This window comes from Salvelinus namaycush, chromosome 37 (genome assembly GCF_016432855.1).
Source record: "Salvelinus namaycush isolate Seneca chromosome 37, SaNama_1.0, whole genome shotgun sequence".
Lineage (NCBI taxonomy): Eukaryota > Metazoa > Chordata > Actinopteri > Salmoniformes > Salmonidae > Salvelinus > Salvelinus namaycush.
In genome coordinates this window covers 4,693,481-4,711,094 of record NC_052343.1, presented here as the reverse complement: position 1 = coordinate 4,711,094, position 17,614 = coordinate 4,693,481, and the positions used below count along the sequence as shown (strand labels likewise).

At 41.8% G+C, this 17,614-nt stretch overlaps 1 protein-coding gene across 1 annotated transcript in view; it reads left to right on the top strand.

Annotated features, from left to right (window-relative positions):
* Positions 1–17,614, top strand: part of LOC120031308 (2-oxoisovalerate dehydrogenase subunit beta, mitochondrial-like) — a 90,900-nt gene that overhangs the window by 3,528 nt on the left and 69,758 nt on the right. Inside the window, exons 2-4 of the mRNA XM_038977005.1 lie at positions 11,786–11,863; positions 12,011–12,079; positions 14,571–14,704. Coding sequence (XP_038832933.1) covers positions 11,786–11,863; positions 12,011–12,079; positions 14,571–14,704 — 281 coding nt within the window. The remainder of the gene's footprint in view (positions 1–11,785; positions 11,864–12,010; positions 12,080–14,570; positions 14,705–17,614) is intronic.

The window sequence follows — 17,614 nt, the reverse complement described above, 5'->3', positions numbered from 1 at the left end:
CTGTTTTTTCGTAGCTGTTTTACACAGTCAGAGGCTGGCACTAAGACATCATTGAATGAGCTGTATTCCACCATAAGCTAACAAGAAAACGCTCACCCAGAGGCGGCGCTCCTAGTAGCCGGGGACTTTAATGCAGGGTATCTTAACTCCGTTTGACCAAATTTCTATCAGCATGTTAAATGTGCAACCAGAGGGAAAAGAACTCTGGACCACCTTCACTCCACACACAGAGACGCATACAAAGCTCTCCCTCGACCTCCATTTGGCATATCTGACAATAGTTCTATCCTCCTGATTCCTGCTTACAAGCGAAAATTAAAGCAGGAAGCACCAGTGACTAGATCAATAAAAAAGTGGTCAGATGAAGCAGATGCTAAGCTACAGGACTGTTTTGCTAGCACAGACTGGAATATGTTCCGGGATTCCTCCGATGGCATTGAGGAGTATACCACATCAGTCATTGGCTTCATCAATAAGTGTATCGATGACGTCGTCCCCACAGTGACCGTACGTACATACCCCAACGAGAAGCCAGGCAACATTCGCACTGAGCTAAAGGCTAGAGCTGCCGCTTTCAAGCAGCGGGACTCTAACCCGGAAGCTTATAAGAAATCCCGCTATGCCCTCCGACGAACCATCAAACAGGCAAAGCGTCAATACAGGACTAAGATCGAATCGTACTACACTGGCTCTGACGCTCGTCGGATGTGGCAGGGCTTGCAAACCAGGACTTGCAAACGGTGTCAGAGGAAGGCCCTAAAAATTGTCAAAGACTCCAGCCACCCTAGTCATAGACTGTTCTCTCTGCTACCGCACGGTAAGCAGTACAGGAGCGCCAAGTCTAAGTCCAAGAGGCTTCTAAACAGCTTTTACACCAAGCCATAAGACTCCTTAACAGCTAATCAAATGGCTACCCAGACTATTTACATTGCCCCCTCTTACACCGCTGCTACTCACTGTTGTTATCATCTATGCATAGTCGCTTTAATAACTCTACCTACATGTACATTTTACCTCAACTAACCGGTTCCCCAGAACATTGACTTTGTACCGGTACCCCTCCTGTATATAGTCTCGCTATTGTTGTTTTACTTCTGCTCTTTAATTACTTGTTACTTTTATTTCTTATTCTTATCCATATTTTTTCAAACTACATTGTTGGTTAGGGGCTCGTAAGTATGCATTTCACTGTAAGGTCTACACCTGTTGTATTTTCGCACATGTGACTAATAATATTTGAATTTAGTTTTTGTTGCCATCATTGTGGAAAACCCTGCTTCGCAGAGATAGGATGTTGGAAAGTGGAAGCAACGTTTTCAGTGCTTTTGTGGCTATCTCAGGATATTCAGCCTTGATTTTAATCCAGCAGGTTGGCAGAGATGAAGTTATCTCAAACATACTTTTTAAGGCCACAGTCATTTGCAACCTCGAGTTGATCTTCTTCCTTACCGGACATGGACGATTCACAAATGGGTTGGGAAGTAACACTCGAACTCCGTTGATAGCGAAGCTATGTGAAGGCGCACCAGCTGGGAGAAAGACGGCCCAGTCACTGTCTCTCCCAAAATCCCTGCTAATGTTTGGAACATGTCAAATATGCCCCTGCCCACTCGCCGTCCCCAAACTTCCAGTTTGGCTTTGAATGCAACTTAATGACAGGTGTCATTCTCCCCTGAAGTGACAGATTGAGTTTGTTGAGCAGGTTGAATATGTCGCGCAATATGACCCATTCCTCGTCATTGAAATGTGCTGCCAGTAGTGACTTTTTTATTTCTGAAAGAAATCTCTGCAGGGGCTCTCGTAACTCAAACACTCTGGCCCCCTGGATAGCCATCTGACTTCTGTGTATAAGAGGAGGCCGTTTGTGCTCTGCGTCCATTTCCTCACAAAGCTGCCCAAACAGACGCGAGTTAAGGGCGTGTGCTTTGATGTGATTGATAACTTTAATAACATCATTCAATACCATGTTAAATTCAGGTGACATTTTTCAGCTAGCCAGCTCTGTGAATGACACAGTGCGTAGACTCACATTCAGGTGCAACCTCTTTAACCCGGGTAGTGAAACCAGACAGCCACCCAGTCATGGCAGCAGCCCCATCCGTGCATACGCCAACACAGAACGACCAAACCAATTCTCCTGACATGTAATCATCCAAAGACTTGAATAGTTCTGCGGCCCTTGTGTTAGTCGGCAGGGACAGCGCACACAACATATCCTCATGCACATCATCCTGAGATATATATCACACATGAACAGGCAGTATTGCCTTGTTGTCCTAATCGGTAGATTCGTCAACCTGGATTGCATACCACGGTGACTCGTTAAGCCTCTAAACAATTGTGCCTCAACGTCCTCCGCTATTTCATTAATTAGCCAACTGACGGTGATAGCCGAAAGAGGAACCGTTGCTGTCTTTTTAGCCGCAGCCTCTCCTAAGAGTTCACGGCAAATGTCCTTAGCAGCAGGTCGAATCAACTCCTCGCCAGTAGTGAAAGGCTTCTTGGCCTTAGCAATACAGCTAGCCACTAAGTATGACGCTCTCAGTGCAGCCACGTTTGTTGATGCGGTGGCTTTCAAGTCTTGCTTCTGTCCTTGTTCACGTTTTCTTCGCTCAAAGAATTCAACAGGTTTGTCTTTCAGTGCCGGGTGCTTGGATTTGCTTTGCCGAAGCAGTTTTGAGGCTATCTAACGAGGCAATGAAGCCCTAACTCCACATACTACGCACAGGGGACTTGGAGCATTCAAGTCACCTGTCGCAATAAAGCCATATTTTAGGTTGGACTCATCATATTTAATATTGAATAAGGCTTAATTATTTTTTTTTTTTTTGCATTCTCGTGCTCTACTGTCTCTGCATTATCGACATCGTCGTTGGGCCCTTATCTCTCTTACCCCTTCAGAAGAAGCTCTACAGCGACGGTTGTTTTTATTCATGTCAGCTAACGTAGCCAGCTAGTACAAAGTTGGCGGGCAACACAGACCATGATGCACTCCCGGCGCGCGCATTACTCAAGTTCAAAATCTGTAAACTCTTGTGATATTAGAGTGGTGAGAAAAGAACCAAGAGACTGCACCAATGTAATTACTGCACAAATGGCCTATAATTGTATACAATTTTATTTTACCGATTTTAAATAAGTAATGATTTATCCTTTGTGTGGCCCGGAGGCGAATGGGCCGCGTCCCGGTGGTTGGGGACCGCTGTTCTAGGGTACCAGTGAGCGTTTCTTGTCGTGGACAGCTGTTTGGAGCTGTTGCAAACTTTCTAACAAAGTAATTCAAAATGTACCTTTTTTTTTTCTTCATGTGAATACATTAACATATAAAGGGGGAACATAGATATATTCATTACAGCTAATTATTAATGAGTTGAATCGACACCTTTCTCGTGCTTGGAGTCTTCACAGATTTGGCTAAAATCGTGTGACATAAAACGCAACCTTTCTTTCCTACGTTTATGATACTGTTTGTTGTTATCATCTACTAAGCATTTAATAATTGAATTATACATTGACATTGATCCTGTGAAATTCCTGGATATTGCTGTGACTCACTTTTGTATGGAGACCTCAGAAGTGTGCTGTAACCTCGTAACATTTCGTAGCTCCCTATGTTACGGTGCGAACAGTTCATGGGCACACATCAAAATAATGTACAGTGGGGAGAACAAGTATTTGATATACTGCCGATTTTGCAGGTTTTCCTACTTACAAAGCATGTAGAGGTCTGTAATTTTTATCTTAGGTACACTTCAACTGTGAGAGACGGAATCTAAAACAAAAATCCAGAAAATCACATTATGATTTTTAAGTAACCAATTTGCATGACATAAGTATTTGATCACCTACCAACCAGTAAGAATTCCGGCTCTCACAGACCTGTTAGTTTTTCTTTAAGAAGCCCTTCTGTTCTCCACTCATTACCTGTATTAACTGCACCTGTTTGAACTCGTTACCTGTATAAAAGACACCTGTCTACACGCTTTATCAAACAGACTCCAACCTCTCCACAATGGCCAAGACCAGAGAGCTGTGTACTGACATCAGGGATAAAATTGTAGACCTGCACAAGGCTGGGATGGGCTACAGGACAATAGGCAAGCAGCTTGGTGAGAAGGCAACAACTGTTGGCGCAATTATTAGAAAATGGAAGAAGTTCAAGATGACGGTCAATCACCCTCGGTCTGGGGCTCCATGCAAGATCTCACCTCGTGGGGCATCAATGATCATGAGGAAGGTGAGGGATCAGCCCAGAACTACACGGCAGGACCTGGTCAATGACCTGAAGAGAGCTGGGACCACAGTCTCAAAGAAAACCATTAGTAACACACTACGCCGTCATGGATTAAAATCCTGCAGCACACGCAAGGTCCCCCTGCTCAAGCCAGCGCATGTCCAGGCCCGTCTGAAGTTTGCCAATGACCATCTGGATGATCCAGAGGAGGAATGGGAGAAGGTCATGTGGTCTGATGAGACAAAAATAGAGCTTTTTGGTCTAAACTCCACTCGCCGTGTTTGGAGGAAGAAGGATGAGTACAACCCCAAGAACACCATCCCAACCGTGAAGCATGGAGGTGGAAACATCATTCTTTGGGGATGCTTTTCTGCAAAGTGGACAGGACGACTGCACCGTATTGAGGGGAGGATGGATGGGGCCATGTATCGTGAGATCTTGGCCAACAACCTCCTTCCCTCAGGAAGAGCATTGAAGATGGGTCGTGGCTGGGTCTTCCAGCATGACAACGACCCAAAACACACAGCCAGGGCAACTAAGGAGTGGCTCCGTAAGAAGCGGCTCTGTAAGAAGCATCTCAAGGTCCTGGAGTGGCCTAGCCAGTCTCCAGACCTGAACCCAATAGAAAATCTTTGGAGGGAGCTGAAAATCCGTATTGCCCAGCGACAGCCCCGAAACCTGAAGGATCTGGAGAAGGTCTGTATGGAGGAGTGGGCCAAAATTCCTGCTGCAGTGTGTGCAAACCTGGTCAAGAACTACAGGAAACGTATGATCTCTGTAATTGCAAACAAAGGTTTCTGTACCAAATATTAAGTTCTGCTTTTCTTATGTATCAAATAATAATGTCATGCAATAAAATGCAAATTAATTACTTAAAAATCATACAATGTGATTTTTTGGATTTTTGTCTTAGATTCCGTCTCTCACAGTTGAAGTGTACCTATGATAAAAATGACAGACCTCTACATGCTTTGTAAGTAGGAAAACCTGCAAAATCGGCAGTGTATCAAATACTTCTTCTCCCCACTGTATGTGATTGCAAAAATTCAGTGCTTCAAACATAAAGACGTACTTTAATATGATTAAACAAAACGATACTGTCATTAACAGGGTTTTTCAATAATTCTGCGTAATAGTTGTTTTCTGTAAAATGGTATAGAATCAGCTTGATCCCCTCTGTCGAAGACGCTTGGACCTTCTTTTTTTATATTTTCAGTGGTATTGTTAAGAAACACGCCCCCTTAAAGAAAATGAGAATTAAAAACCGGTTCAGCCACTGGTTCGACCGTGATGTTGCAGAGTTACTCCACCTCAAGAATTGCATTTGGCGAAAGCCTCGGCACACGTATACTCAGGCTGGCTCTCATTCAGGCAAATGAGAAATAAGTGCACTCAGGCTATCCGGAAGGCCAAAGTTAGTTACTTTAAGGAGCAGTTCTCTCTCTGTGGGTCTAACCCCAAGAAGTTCTGGAAAATGGTTAAAGACCTGGAGAATAAACCCTCCTCCTCACAGCTGCCCATGTCTCTTAATGTTGATGATGTGGTTGTTACTGACGAGAAGCACAATGCCTCAAGTGTCGTGCTGTAGGTCCACCACACACCGCAGTGGAGAAGGTGAAAAGCTTTAAGTTCCTTGGCGTACACATCACTGACAATCTGAAATGGTCCTCCCACACAGACAGTGTGGTTAAGAAGGCGCAGCAGCTCCTCTTCAACCTCAGGAGGCTGAAGAAATTCGGCTTGTCCCCTACGACCCTCACAAACTTTTACAGATGCACAATTTAAAGCATCCTGTCGGGCTGTATCACCGCCTGGTACGGCAACTGCACCGCCCGCAACCGCAGTGCTCTCCATATATACATTTTTCTGCATAGGTTATCTAAGCATTCAATTGTCATTTTAATTAATGATGCACATGGATTATTTTACAACATTTATGCCTTAGGAGTTTAGTACAACTGCCACACTGGTGTATACTGTATATACTGAACAAAAATATAAACGCAATTTCAAAGATTTTACTGAGTTACAGTTCATATAAGGAAATCAGTCAATTGAAATAAATGCATTAGGCCCAAAACTATGGATTTCACATGTTTGGGCAGGGGTGCTGCCATGGGTGGGCCTTGGAGGGCATAGGCCCACCCACCTGTCAGCCAGACCCACCCACTGGGAGCCAGGCCCAGCCAATCAGAATTAGTTTCCCCCCACAAAAGGGCTTCATTACAGACATAAATACGCCTCAGCACCCCCCACAGCCCCTCAGATGATCCCGCAGGTGAAGAAGCCGGGTGTGAAGGTCCTGGGCTGGCGTGGGTACATGTGGTCTGCGTTTGTGAGGCCGGTGGACAGCTCAGGTGGACATTCCTGCAGTCAGCATGCCAATTGCACGCTCCCTCAAAACTTGAGACATCTGTGGCAATGTGCTGTGACAAAACTGCACATTTTTAAGTGGATTTTTATTGTCCCCAGCGCAAGTTGCAACTGTGTAATGATCATGCTGTTTATATGCCACTCCTGGCAGGTGGATGGATTATCTTGGCAAAGGAGAAATGCTCTGGTACAGGGACGTAAAACACATTACTGCACAACATTTGAGATTTTTTTCCATATGCTTTTTGTGCATATGGAAAATGTTAGGATTTTTTCTTTTCTTCCAACTAACTAAAAACAGATTTTGCTCAATGTAGTATCAGCTATCTGTATCTTCCTGACTGGTGGTTCTTAAATAAATAAATAAATAAAATAAATAAATAAATATATGCTTCTCTACATTTCTGCTGAAGTCTGGGTAAAATATTGAACGGAATATATCCTGGATGTCACAAGACTCTTAACCCACTTAGCCAAAGCCCATAGGGATGAGGTGAGGAAGTTAATGTAAAGGATGACACACTGCTTGCTTATCGAGTACCGCTTCCCCCCTAATTCCGCTTATATCGAAAGTTGAACTCGGGACCTCTGCCTCAAACCCATGTGACTGCCCATACAATAAAATATACAAAGCATTTGAAGCGTTCCATCCCATCAGGCTATTAACCTTTTACTGCAATCAGGGTCACACGGAGTGTTTCTTGGTAGTCTTAAACAGATCTACTTTGAAACAAAAGTATACACCTCACACACAAAAGGCCTTCTTCAAAGGGCCGACGCTTCAGGCTGAGGAGTGAGTTTCACAAATCCCCACCTGCTACACTAATACAAGTCTTCAAGATCCAGCAAGGTTACTCATCAAAAGAATGTGGTTTGGTGACCCATGCTTATGTGATGAGAACCTTGCCTGAGACCTGAAGACGTGTTAGTTTGACAAGGTGTCCGCATGCCTCCCAGCCGAAACAGTTTGTGCATATACTATATTATGACGACATTTTCTTGCTTTTGTTCATTTTTCAGCTGTTTGAGGACACTGTTTTTTTTCTAGAGGCAAGTCGAAGTCTACGTCCCTTAATCAGGTGATTGGTCAACAGTAGGGATTCTTCAATAAAGTTTTTGGGACGACTCGTTTTCATGCACATTTTTTCATTGAGAAGTACTGCACCAAACATCTTAGTTGGGTGTAAAATTGCGTGACTAAGATCTCCTTTGCAAAAACATCAAAATGAATGACATATCTTGTGTTAGAATTCTGACTATTTGAGGAAGTGCATACTGGTTACGGCGTCTCAAAATGGACAAACTGCACTATTGCGTTTTTTTTTTTTAAATAAAAGAAATTCAAGCAACATTTTTTCCCCATTTTTAAATAAAAAAAAATATATATATTTGTTTATTTTTTTTACCCCTTTTTCTCCACGATTTCGTGGTATCCATTTGGTAGTTAGTCTTGTCACATTGCTGCAACTCCCCTACGGACTCGGGAGACGCGAAGGTCGAGAGCCATGTGTCCTCCGAAATATGACCCTGCCTGCTTAACCCTTAACCCACACTGCTTGCTTAACCCAGAAGCCAGTCACACCAATGTGTTGGAGGAAACACTGTCCAAATGACGACCAAAGTCAGCTTGCAGGCGCTCAGCCCACCACAAGGAGTCGCTACAGCACGACGAGACAAGGAAATCCCGTCCGGCCAAACCCTCCCCTAACCCGGATGACACTGGGCCAATTGGGTGCCCGCCTCATGGGTCTCCCGGTCACGGCTGGCTGTAACACAGCCTGGGATCGAACCCGAGGCTGTAGTGACTGCTCAGCACTGCAATGCAGTGCCTTAGACCGCTGCGCCACTCGTAAGGCCAAGCAAAGGTATTTTAAGGGAGTATTCGAGCACACTCGTTCGGTTTGGCTAGCCGCCAGCCAAACTGAAGCATGCTGACTACTTTAGTTTCATGTCTCTGGCAAGGGTACTTGTCGATTCCCTGAGCTGACGAGGTAAAAATCTGTCATTCTGCCCCTGAACAAGGCAGTTAACCCACTGTTCCTCGGTAGGCTGTCATTGTAAATAAGAATTTGTTCTTAACTAACGTGCCTAGTTAAATAAAGGTGAAATGTTTTTTCAAAAAACACGACTGACTGGGTTAAGACTTTGTTAGCCTGCGGAGCTAAGGCCTAGGCATTGGTTCTGTGACTTGCGACGCTTGCGTGATGAGTAACTGGTTAGAGACCTGCAAAGTGACATTGTGTGGTGCATAGGAGACCTGGGTTAAAACCCCCTCAGTCAAACTAATGTCTTCAGGTTGAAGGCAATAATGTTGCTCATCACGTGCATAGATCACTAATCCGCCTCTGTTGCAGTCTCATTGGGGTACACAGAACCTTCTGCTTCTGTTTGCCATAGAAAGTGTTGTTGTGCAGTATGCTTGAGTTTGAACCCAGTCAGTCATGTCCAAAATTATTGCCACCCTTGATAAAGATGAGCAATTTTTTTTATAGAAAATAAATAATACAAATCCTGTGCTTTATTGTATGCAAAAAAAAAAAAATACGAAATGTATATTTTATACAAAAACAATTGCTCAGAGAAAGAGATTTTGTTTAACAAGTAACAATATTTTTTCTAAAAAAGATATGGGTCAAAATGATTTGCTCCCCAGTTTATTAAAAAAAATAAAAAATAATAATATACCTTTCAATACCTCACCTTGTGAGGATAATGACACTGAGCTTTTTTCTAAAATATTTTATGAGACTGGAGAACTCCATACATAATATTTCCAGATCCTTGATATTCTGACATGGCCATTCCAAAATGTAGATTTTTGTGGTCAATTAACAATTTCTTTGGATTTTGGATCACTTGGGGTTATCGACTTGCTGTAAGATTCACCTCAGACCTAGTTTCAGCCTCCTTGCAGAGGCAACCAGGTTTTTTGGCAAAAATACCAGGGTACTAGCTAAAGTTCATGATGCTGTTGACCTTAACAAGGGCCCCAGGACCAGTGGAAGTAAAATGGCCCCATTTTAAAATCAGATCCACCACCATACTTTACAGTAAATATAAGGTTATTTTCTACTTATATATCCTTATTTTGACACCTGGTGTGCGTGGCCAAAAAGCTGTATTATCATGTCATCCAACAAATGTAAATGCCTAGCGTTTGATAAACGGCATTGGCACTTGGATTGGAACTGGTGCTATGGTCAGATGACATGAGAAATTGTTATGGGGCCAAATAGCATTTCTTAACAATTTACATTTAAAACATTAACGTGTGTGTGTACGCGCATATATCTGTTACACATACATGTCAGTACATACACATAACAAGTAGGTCACATGGGGGAGAGGTGTTGTGCCGTGAGGTGTAGCTTTATTTTGATTTAGACCAGGTTTGCTGTTCACTTGCGCTATATAAGATGAAGGGAGTTCCATGCATTCATGGCTCTGTATAATACCGCACGTTTCCGTGAATTTGTTCTGGACCTGGGGACCGTGAAAAGACCCTTGGTGGCATGTCTGGTGGGGTGAGTGCTGTGTGTAAGTTGACTGTGCAAACAATTTTTGGAATTTCTAACAGTGTTTCTTATAATAACAAGAAGTGACGCGGTCAGTCTTTCCTCAACTCTTAGCCAAGCGAGACTGGCATGCAGAGTATTAATATTAGCCCTCTGATTACAATGAAGCGCTAGACATGTGGCTCTGTTTTGAGCCAGCTGCAGCTTAACTAGGTCTTTCTTTGCAGCACTTGACCATATGACTGGACAATAATCAAGATGAGATAAAACTAGAGCGTGCAGGAATTGCATTGTGGAGTGTGGTGTCAAAAAAGCGGAGCATCTCTTTATTATTGGACAGACCTCTCCCTATCTTCACCTTTGAATCTGTTTTGACCATGACAGCTTACAATCTAAGGTAACGCCAAATCATTCATTCATGATGCTGCCACCCCCGTGCTTCACGGTTGGGATGGTGTTTTTCGGCTTGCAAGCATCCCCCTTTTTCCTCCAAACATAATGATATTCATTATGGCCAAAGAGTTCTATTTTTGTTTCATCAGACCAAAGGACATTTGTCCAAAAAGTACGATATTTTCCCCATGTGGCTTTTTTAATGGTGGTTTTGGAGCAGTGGCTTCTTCCTTGCTGAGCGGCCTTTCAGGTTATGTCGATATAGGACTCGTTTTACTGTGGATATAGATACTTTTGTACCTGTTTCCTCCAGCATCTTCACAAGGTCCTTTGCTGCTGTTCTGGGATTTTTTTGCACAAAAGTACGTTCATCTCTAGGAGACAGAACGCGTCTCCTTCCTGAGCGGTATGACGGCTGCGTGGTCCCATGGTGTTTATACTTGCATACTATTGTTTGTTCAGATGAACGTGGTACCTTCAGGCGTTTGGAAATTGCTCTCAAGGTTGAACCAGACTTGTGAAGGTCTACAATTGTTTTCCTGAGGTCTTGGCTGATTTTCTTTTGATTTTCCCATGATGTCAAGCAAAGAGGCACTGAGTTTGAAGGTAGGCCTTGAAATACATCCACAGGTACACCTCCGATTGACTCAAATGATGTCAATTAGCCTATCAGAAGCTTCTAAAGCCATGACATTTTCTGGAATTTTCCAAGCTGTTTAAAGGCACACTCAAGTTAGTGTATGTAAACTTCTGACCCACTGCGTTTGTGATACAGTGAAATAATCTGTCTGTAAACAATTGTTGGAAAAATGACTTGTGTCATGCACAAAGTAGATGTCCTAACCGACTTGCCAAAACTATATTTTGTTAACAAGAAATGTGTGGAGTGGTTGAAAAACGAGTTTTAATGACTCCAACCTAAGTGTATGTAAACTTCCGACTTCAACTGTGTATGTATGTGTATATATATATATCTTTGCTAAAACTGGAAATTATAGTTTGTTGACTTGATACACATGCAATGAATGCGATTATTTATCATAATGAAACTGATAGAGAATTTAAATATGAACCTAAATTGAATTTGAAATCTGAATGCAATATTCATTCAATTCAGTTTCAAATGAAAATAAGTTACATTTATGAATTAAACGATTCCATCTGTTCATTACAAATTCAATATCTATATACAAATGAAGAAATTTGGATTTCAAATCATTTCTGTTGGCACTTTTTAATCGCTCCATAAAATTCTCCCAACTTCTTGTAGGCCCCACTACAAAGATGAACTTATTTCAGTCTGTGACCAGTGCCTTGGACAACACTCTCGCCAGCGACCCCACCGCAGGTAATAAAAACTGGTCTGGGTTGTCATTTAATGTGTTCTTGTATTCATCAATGTTTTGGAGGATATGCGTGAATAAGACATGCAATTTAGAAATGTTAGGCCTATGTGTTACTGTGTCAATCAATATGAGATGTATCTGTCCTTCAGTCATCTTTGGGGAAGATGTCGCCTTTGGTGGAGTATTTCGTTGCACCGTGGGTCTCCGAGACAAATATGGTAAGAGGCTGAATACTTTCCCCTTACCATTTTGGACAAATTTATCAGTATGTTTGTGCTGATTTAATATGAATAACATTGTGATACCACCAGATGGCAGCAGAGAACTATTTTCATGCATACACCTATTGGTCAAAACTCAAATTGTGTGTGATAGTCCTGCTATAGCTGTGCTTGCTTACAAATGTTGATTGCAAGGAGACACATTTTCAATAGATACTTGATATTAATAATCGCATCGTTTTTCCATATAGTAGTAATAATTTTTTGCACACTTGAATTCCTCCTTTTATTATCCTAATATGAAATAATCTTTAGAGTGGATTAACTACTGCGGGTGTACTGCTGCTACAAATGTGCAGGTTTTGAAATGGCCATTTAATATATTTTGTGTGCTGCCTCCTGATAATGTAGGATACTTTACCCTCATCTCCATAATGTGGACACCAGTCGTGATTCACCCCTGGCTAGGTGTAAATATATGATTAGATTTTCGAAAAGCCAATGCACATCTCCCTCTCTGTGCTTTCTTTTGTTGTATTTGACGTCAGATGTGTTGACCTTCTGCTATGGATCATTATTTTTCATCTCATCTAGGTAGATAGATGGCGGAGAGGGATTAAAAAAAAAAAACCTCTCTCTACACCATTATACTACATGCAGCTTTATGGGTAGTATGCTAATCTCTATTTGTGTGGCTGACTGACTCATTCACCCCAGTGATGCATTACTCCGTCACTGAGTAGCGTGCGCACAGGAAGTGTCTCCTGAGCCGTTCGCCTGGAAACGACTAGCCACTTCGACCTCGGCCTTTTCTATTTCTCCTAAATGAAAATTAGTCAGTCATGAATGAGTAGCCAATAGATGCCTCAAACGTGTGTGAGGGCAGTGCATATTCATCTAATGTGAGCTCCAAAAGTACTAGGACAGTGACACAATATTTATGGAACCAAAAGTATTGGGACAAATTCACTTATGTGTATTTAAAGTAGTCAAAGTTTAGTTTTTGGCGCCATATTCCTAGCACACAACGATTAAATCAAGCTTGTGACTCTACATTTGCTGTTTGTTTTGGTTGCGTTTCAGATTAGTTTGTGCCCAATTGAAATGAATGGTAAATAATGTATTGTGTCATTTTGGATTCACTTTTTTAAAATTGTAAATAAGAATAGAATGTTTATTAACACTTCCACGTTAATGAGTGAGAATGTTACAGATGCAAAAATATCATACCCCCCCAAAAAATGCTTACCTCCCCTCTTATTGCAATAGTGATAGGTTAGCATGTGTTGTGGGTATGATATTTGTGCGTCTGTAACATTCTCACTCATCATTAGTCTCGATTCGTTCAGGCCTATCCGCAATCATGGTAGCATCCACATGAATGTAGAAGTGACTCCAAAATGACATGATACAGCATCTGTAACACAACCAAAAACAGAAAATGCAGCCAACAAGTTTGTAGAGTCACAAGCTTTGAGGTAGTCATTGCGTGCTAGGAATATAAGATCAAATACTAAACTTTTAACTACTTTAATACACAAGTGAATTTGTGGTCCCCTGAAATAGGGAGACTGTAAAAGTGATGTAATTTCTAAACGGTTCACTCGGGTGATGAAAAGACCCTCAAATTAAAGCTGACAGTCTGCACTTCAACATAGTTATTGTATCATTTCAAATCCAAAGTTCTGGAGTACAGAGCCAAAACAATTGTCACTGTCCCAATACGTTTGGAGCGCACTGTGTCGCTCATTGACCACCAGATGTATATGTTGTTTACGCTGGCTGTGTTTTACAAGGACACAAGATTCTGATTGGACTGCGATGGTTTGGCCTAATTATTCATTTCTGAGGGCTTGCGGTGCTCTAATGGTGTCCGGTCTGTGGTGAGAGGAGGGCGCTTGAGGTCAGGTCTCCCCTGGACGGGACAGAAACGAGGTTCGGAGGGATCAAAGAGAGAAAATACTTGCTTCTTGGCAATTAAACAAAGCAAGAGAACCAAAATAACATTCCTCCCCAAATGTAGAGCCCCAGTCCTGCGGCTTGCTGTCAAGATTATAGAGTGGAGGATGGAAAAATAGTTTTTGTGTTTATTTTTCAGCCGAGGGCTTTTTAGTGCGTCACAGCCGACTTTGCTCCAGTTGAGGAGGAGTCCTCTGTCTCTGCGTGTCACTTCACTTATTTTAAGTCCAGATGCTATTTTAAGGAGACACTGCAATGATTAAACACACTTATGAAGCAAGTGTTGGTTAGGTGGGGGGTGACTGACACACCTTGTCATCCACCATGTGCCCTGGCCCTACTATTATTCAGCTTGGATTTCATCCCTAATTGAAAATGAATGAGTGGATGTTTTTGAAGCAATTAGTCCGAAATACACAGCACAAACTCTCTCCGTTGGTTGATATGGGTGTGCTCGTATTTGTCGTCATCAGCCCCCTTGGTAGACGATAGCTGAGTAACCCTCTCCCCTCCTCTTTCTCTCTCCCAGGTAAAGACCGTGTCTTCAACACTCCTCTGTGTGAGCAAGGCATTGTGGGATTTGGAATCGGTGCGGCGGTTGCCGGGGCCACGGCCATCGCTGAGATCCAGTTTGCCGACTACATTTACCCTGCCTTCGACCAGGTGAGCCAGTCTGTCTGCTCTCTGTGCGTCAGGTGTCATTTCTCAGTCACTTGTTTGCCTGTTTGATTGCACAGATGGTTTTATTTGTTGTCGTCATAGCCCAGCCTCTCGTGTGACGGGAACAGATTTGGTCAGGGACTACTGGAATCCATTTCCCATTTCTGCTTCTCTGATGCGTATATGTTTTCACCCACCAACAAACACCTGCCTCATTTGCGTCCTTGTCAATCTTGTGTTATTAGTGTAAATATAATATTTTCTCGAGTGAGTTCTCTGCACATATGTGATTAGGCTTCCACACAATCAAGTTGTAATCAAACGCTGTCAAAAAAAGCAAAACATTTATAATTGAGGTGCAATTTGGCCAGATGCCAACTGCACATTAGCTTTTATCGCTCTCTGCTGACGCATTTCTGCTCTAAATAGCGCACGCACGCACACACACACACACACACACACACACACACACACTACTCTCCTCTCTCTCTTTACTCTCAGTTAAAACGAGTCCAAAATGGCCCCCAGAGATGCATAAAATCAAGAAAGAATTGTCTACCTGAATATTGGATTAAATAGAGCCTTGGACACCAACAGTGGAAGGGTCAGGTTCTGTACACTGTGAATACGTAGGGGGAAAATGCTTCTGAAATCCGCTTCCGAGGTACTTTATCTGATAGTCGGAATGTATTGGCAAGTAATATATTAACTACAGACCAAAAAGATCCCTCGGAACCTGTGGTCTTTAATAGTTTTTCGTGGTGGGTAAGGTCAATTGTTGTGTGGTAATATTTGATATAAGTATTTACTAGAGGTCGACCGATTTTATTATTTTTCAATACCGATACCGATTATTGGAGGACCAATAAAAGCCGATACCGATTAATCGGCCAATTTTTATATAGATAGAAAGATATATTTGTAATAATGACAATTACAACAATACTGAATGAACAATGAACACTTTTATTTGAACTTAATACATAAATATAATCAATTTAGTCTCAAATAAATAATGAAACGTGTTCCATTTGGTTTAAATAATGCAATAACACAGTGTTGGAGAATAAAGTAAAAGTGCAATATGTGCCATGTAAAAAAGCTAACGTCTAAGTTCCTTGCTCAGAACATGAGAACATATGAAAGCTGGTGGTTCCTTTTATCATGAGTCTTCAATATTCCCAGTTCTTCAATATTCCCAGTTAAGAAGGTTTAGGTTGTAGTTATTATAGGAATTATCGATAATTTCTCTCTATACCATTTGTATTTCATATACCTTTGACTATTGGATGTTCTTATAGGCACTTTAGTATTGCCAGCCTAATCTCAGGAGTTGATAGGCTTGAAGTCAAACAGAGCTGTGAAGCAAGCATTGCTAAGAGCTGCTGGCAAAAATGAATGAATGCTTACGAGCCTGCAGCTGCCTACCACCACTCAGTCAGACTGCTCTATCAAATATCAAATCATAGACTTAATTATAATATAATAAACACACAGAAATACGAGCCTTTGGTCATTAATATGGTCAAATCCGGAAACTATCATTTCGAAAACAAAAAGTTTATTCTTTCAGTGAAATACGGAACTGTTCGTATTTTATCGAACGGGTGGCAACCACAAGTCTAAATATTGCTGTTACATTGCACAACCTTCAATATTATGTCATAATTTTGTAAAATTCTGGCAAATTAACTGGTCTTTGTTAGGAAGAAATTGTCTTCACACAGTTTGCAATGAGCCAGGCGCCCAAACTGCTGCATATACCCTGACTCTGCTTGCACTGAATGCAAGAGAAGTGACACAATTTCCCTAGTAAAAATTGCCTGCTAACGAATTTCTTTTAACTAAATATGCAGGTTTAAATATACTTCTGTGTATTGATTTTAAGAAAGGCATTGATGTTTATGGTTAGGTACATTTGTGCAACGATTGTTCTTTTTTCGCGAATGTGCTTTTGTTAAATCATCACCGTTTTGGAAAAGTTGAAGTAGACTGTGATTCGATGATAAATTAACAGGCACCTCTTTGATTATATGCAAAGCAGGACAAGCTAGTTAACCTAGTAATATCATCAACCATGTGTAGTTCATTAGTGATTATGTGAAGATTGATTGTTTTTTATAAGATACGTTTAATGCTAGCTAGCAACTTACCTTGGCTCCTTGCAGCCACAAAGTCATTTTGATGCTGCACTCGTGTAACAGGTGGTCAGCCTGCCACGCAGTCTCCTCGAGGATGGCAATGCAATCGGCCATAATCGGCTTCCAAAAAGGCCGATTACGATTGTTATGAAAGCTTGAAATCGGCCCTAATTGCCGATTTAATCGGTTGACCTCTAGTATTTGCTGTGCATTTGGAAAGTATTCAGACCCCTTCACTTTTTCCACATTTTGTTATGTTACAGCCTTATTATAAAATGAATACAACATATATTTTTCCTCATCAATCTACACACAATACCCCATAATGACAAAGCAAAAACTCGCCTTTAGACATTTTTGCAAACGTATAAAACCCCAGAAATACATTATTTACATAAGTATTCATGCCCTTTGCTATGAGACTCGAAATTGTGCTCAAATGCACCCTGTTTCCATTGGTCATCCTTGAGCTGTTTTAACAACTTGATTGGAGTCCACCTGTGGTAAATTCAATTGATTGGACATGATTTGGAAAGGCGCACACACACCTGTCTATATAAGGTCCCACAGTTCACAGCGCATGTCAGAGCAAAAACCAAGCCATGACGTCGAAGGAATTGTCCGTAGAGTTCCGAGCTTTCTGGAAAAGGGTACCAAAAAATGTCTGCAACATTGAAGGTCCCCAAGAACACAGTGGCCTCCATCATTCTTAAATGGAAGAAGTTTGGAACCACCAAAACTCTTCCTCTTAGAGCTGGCCGCCCGGCCAAAC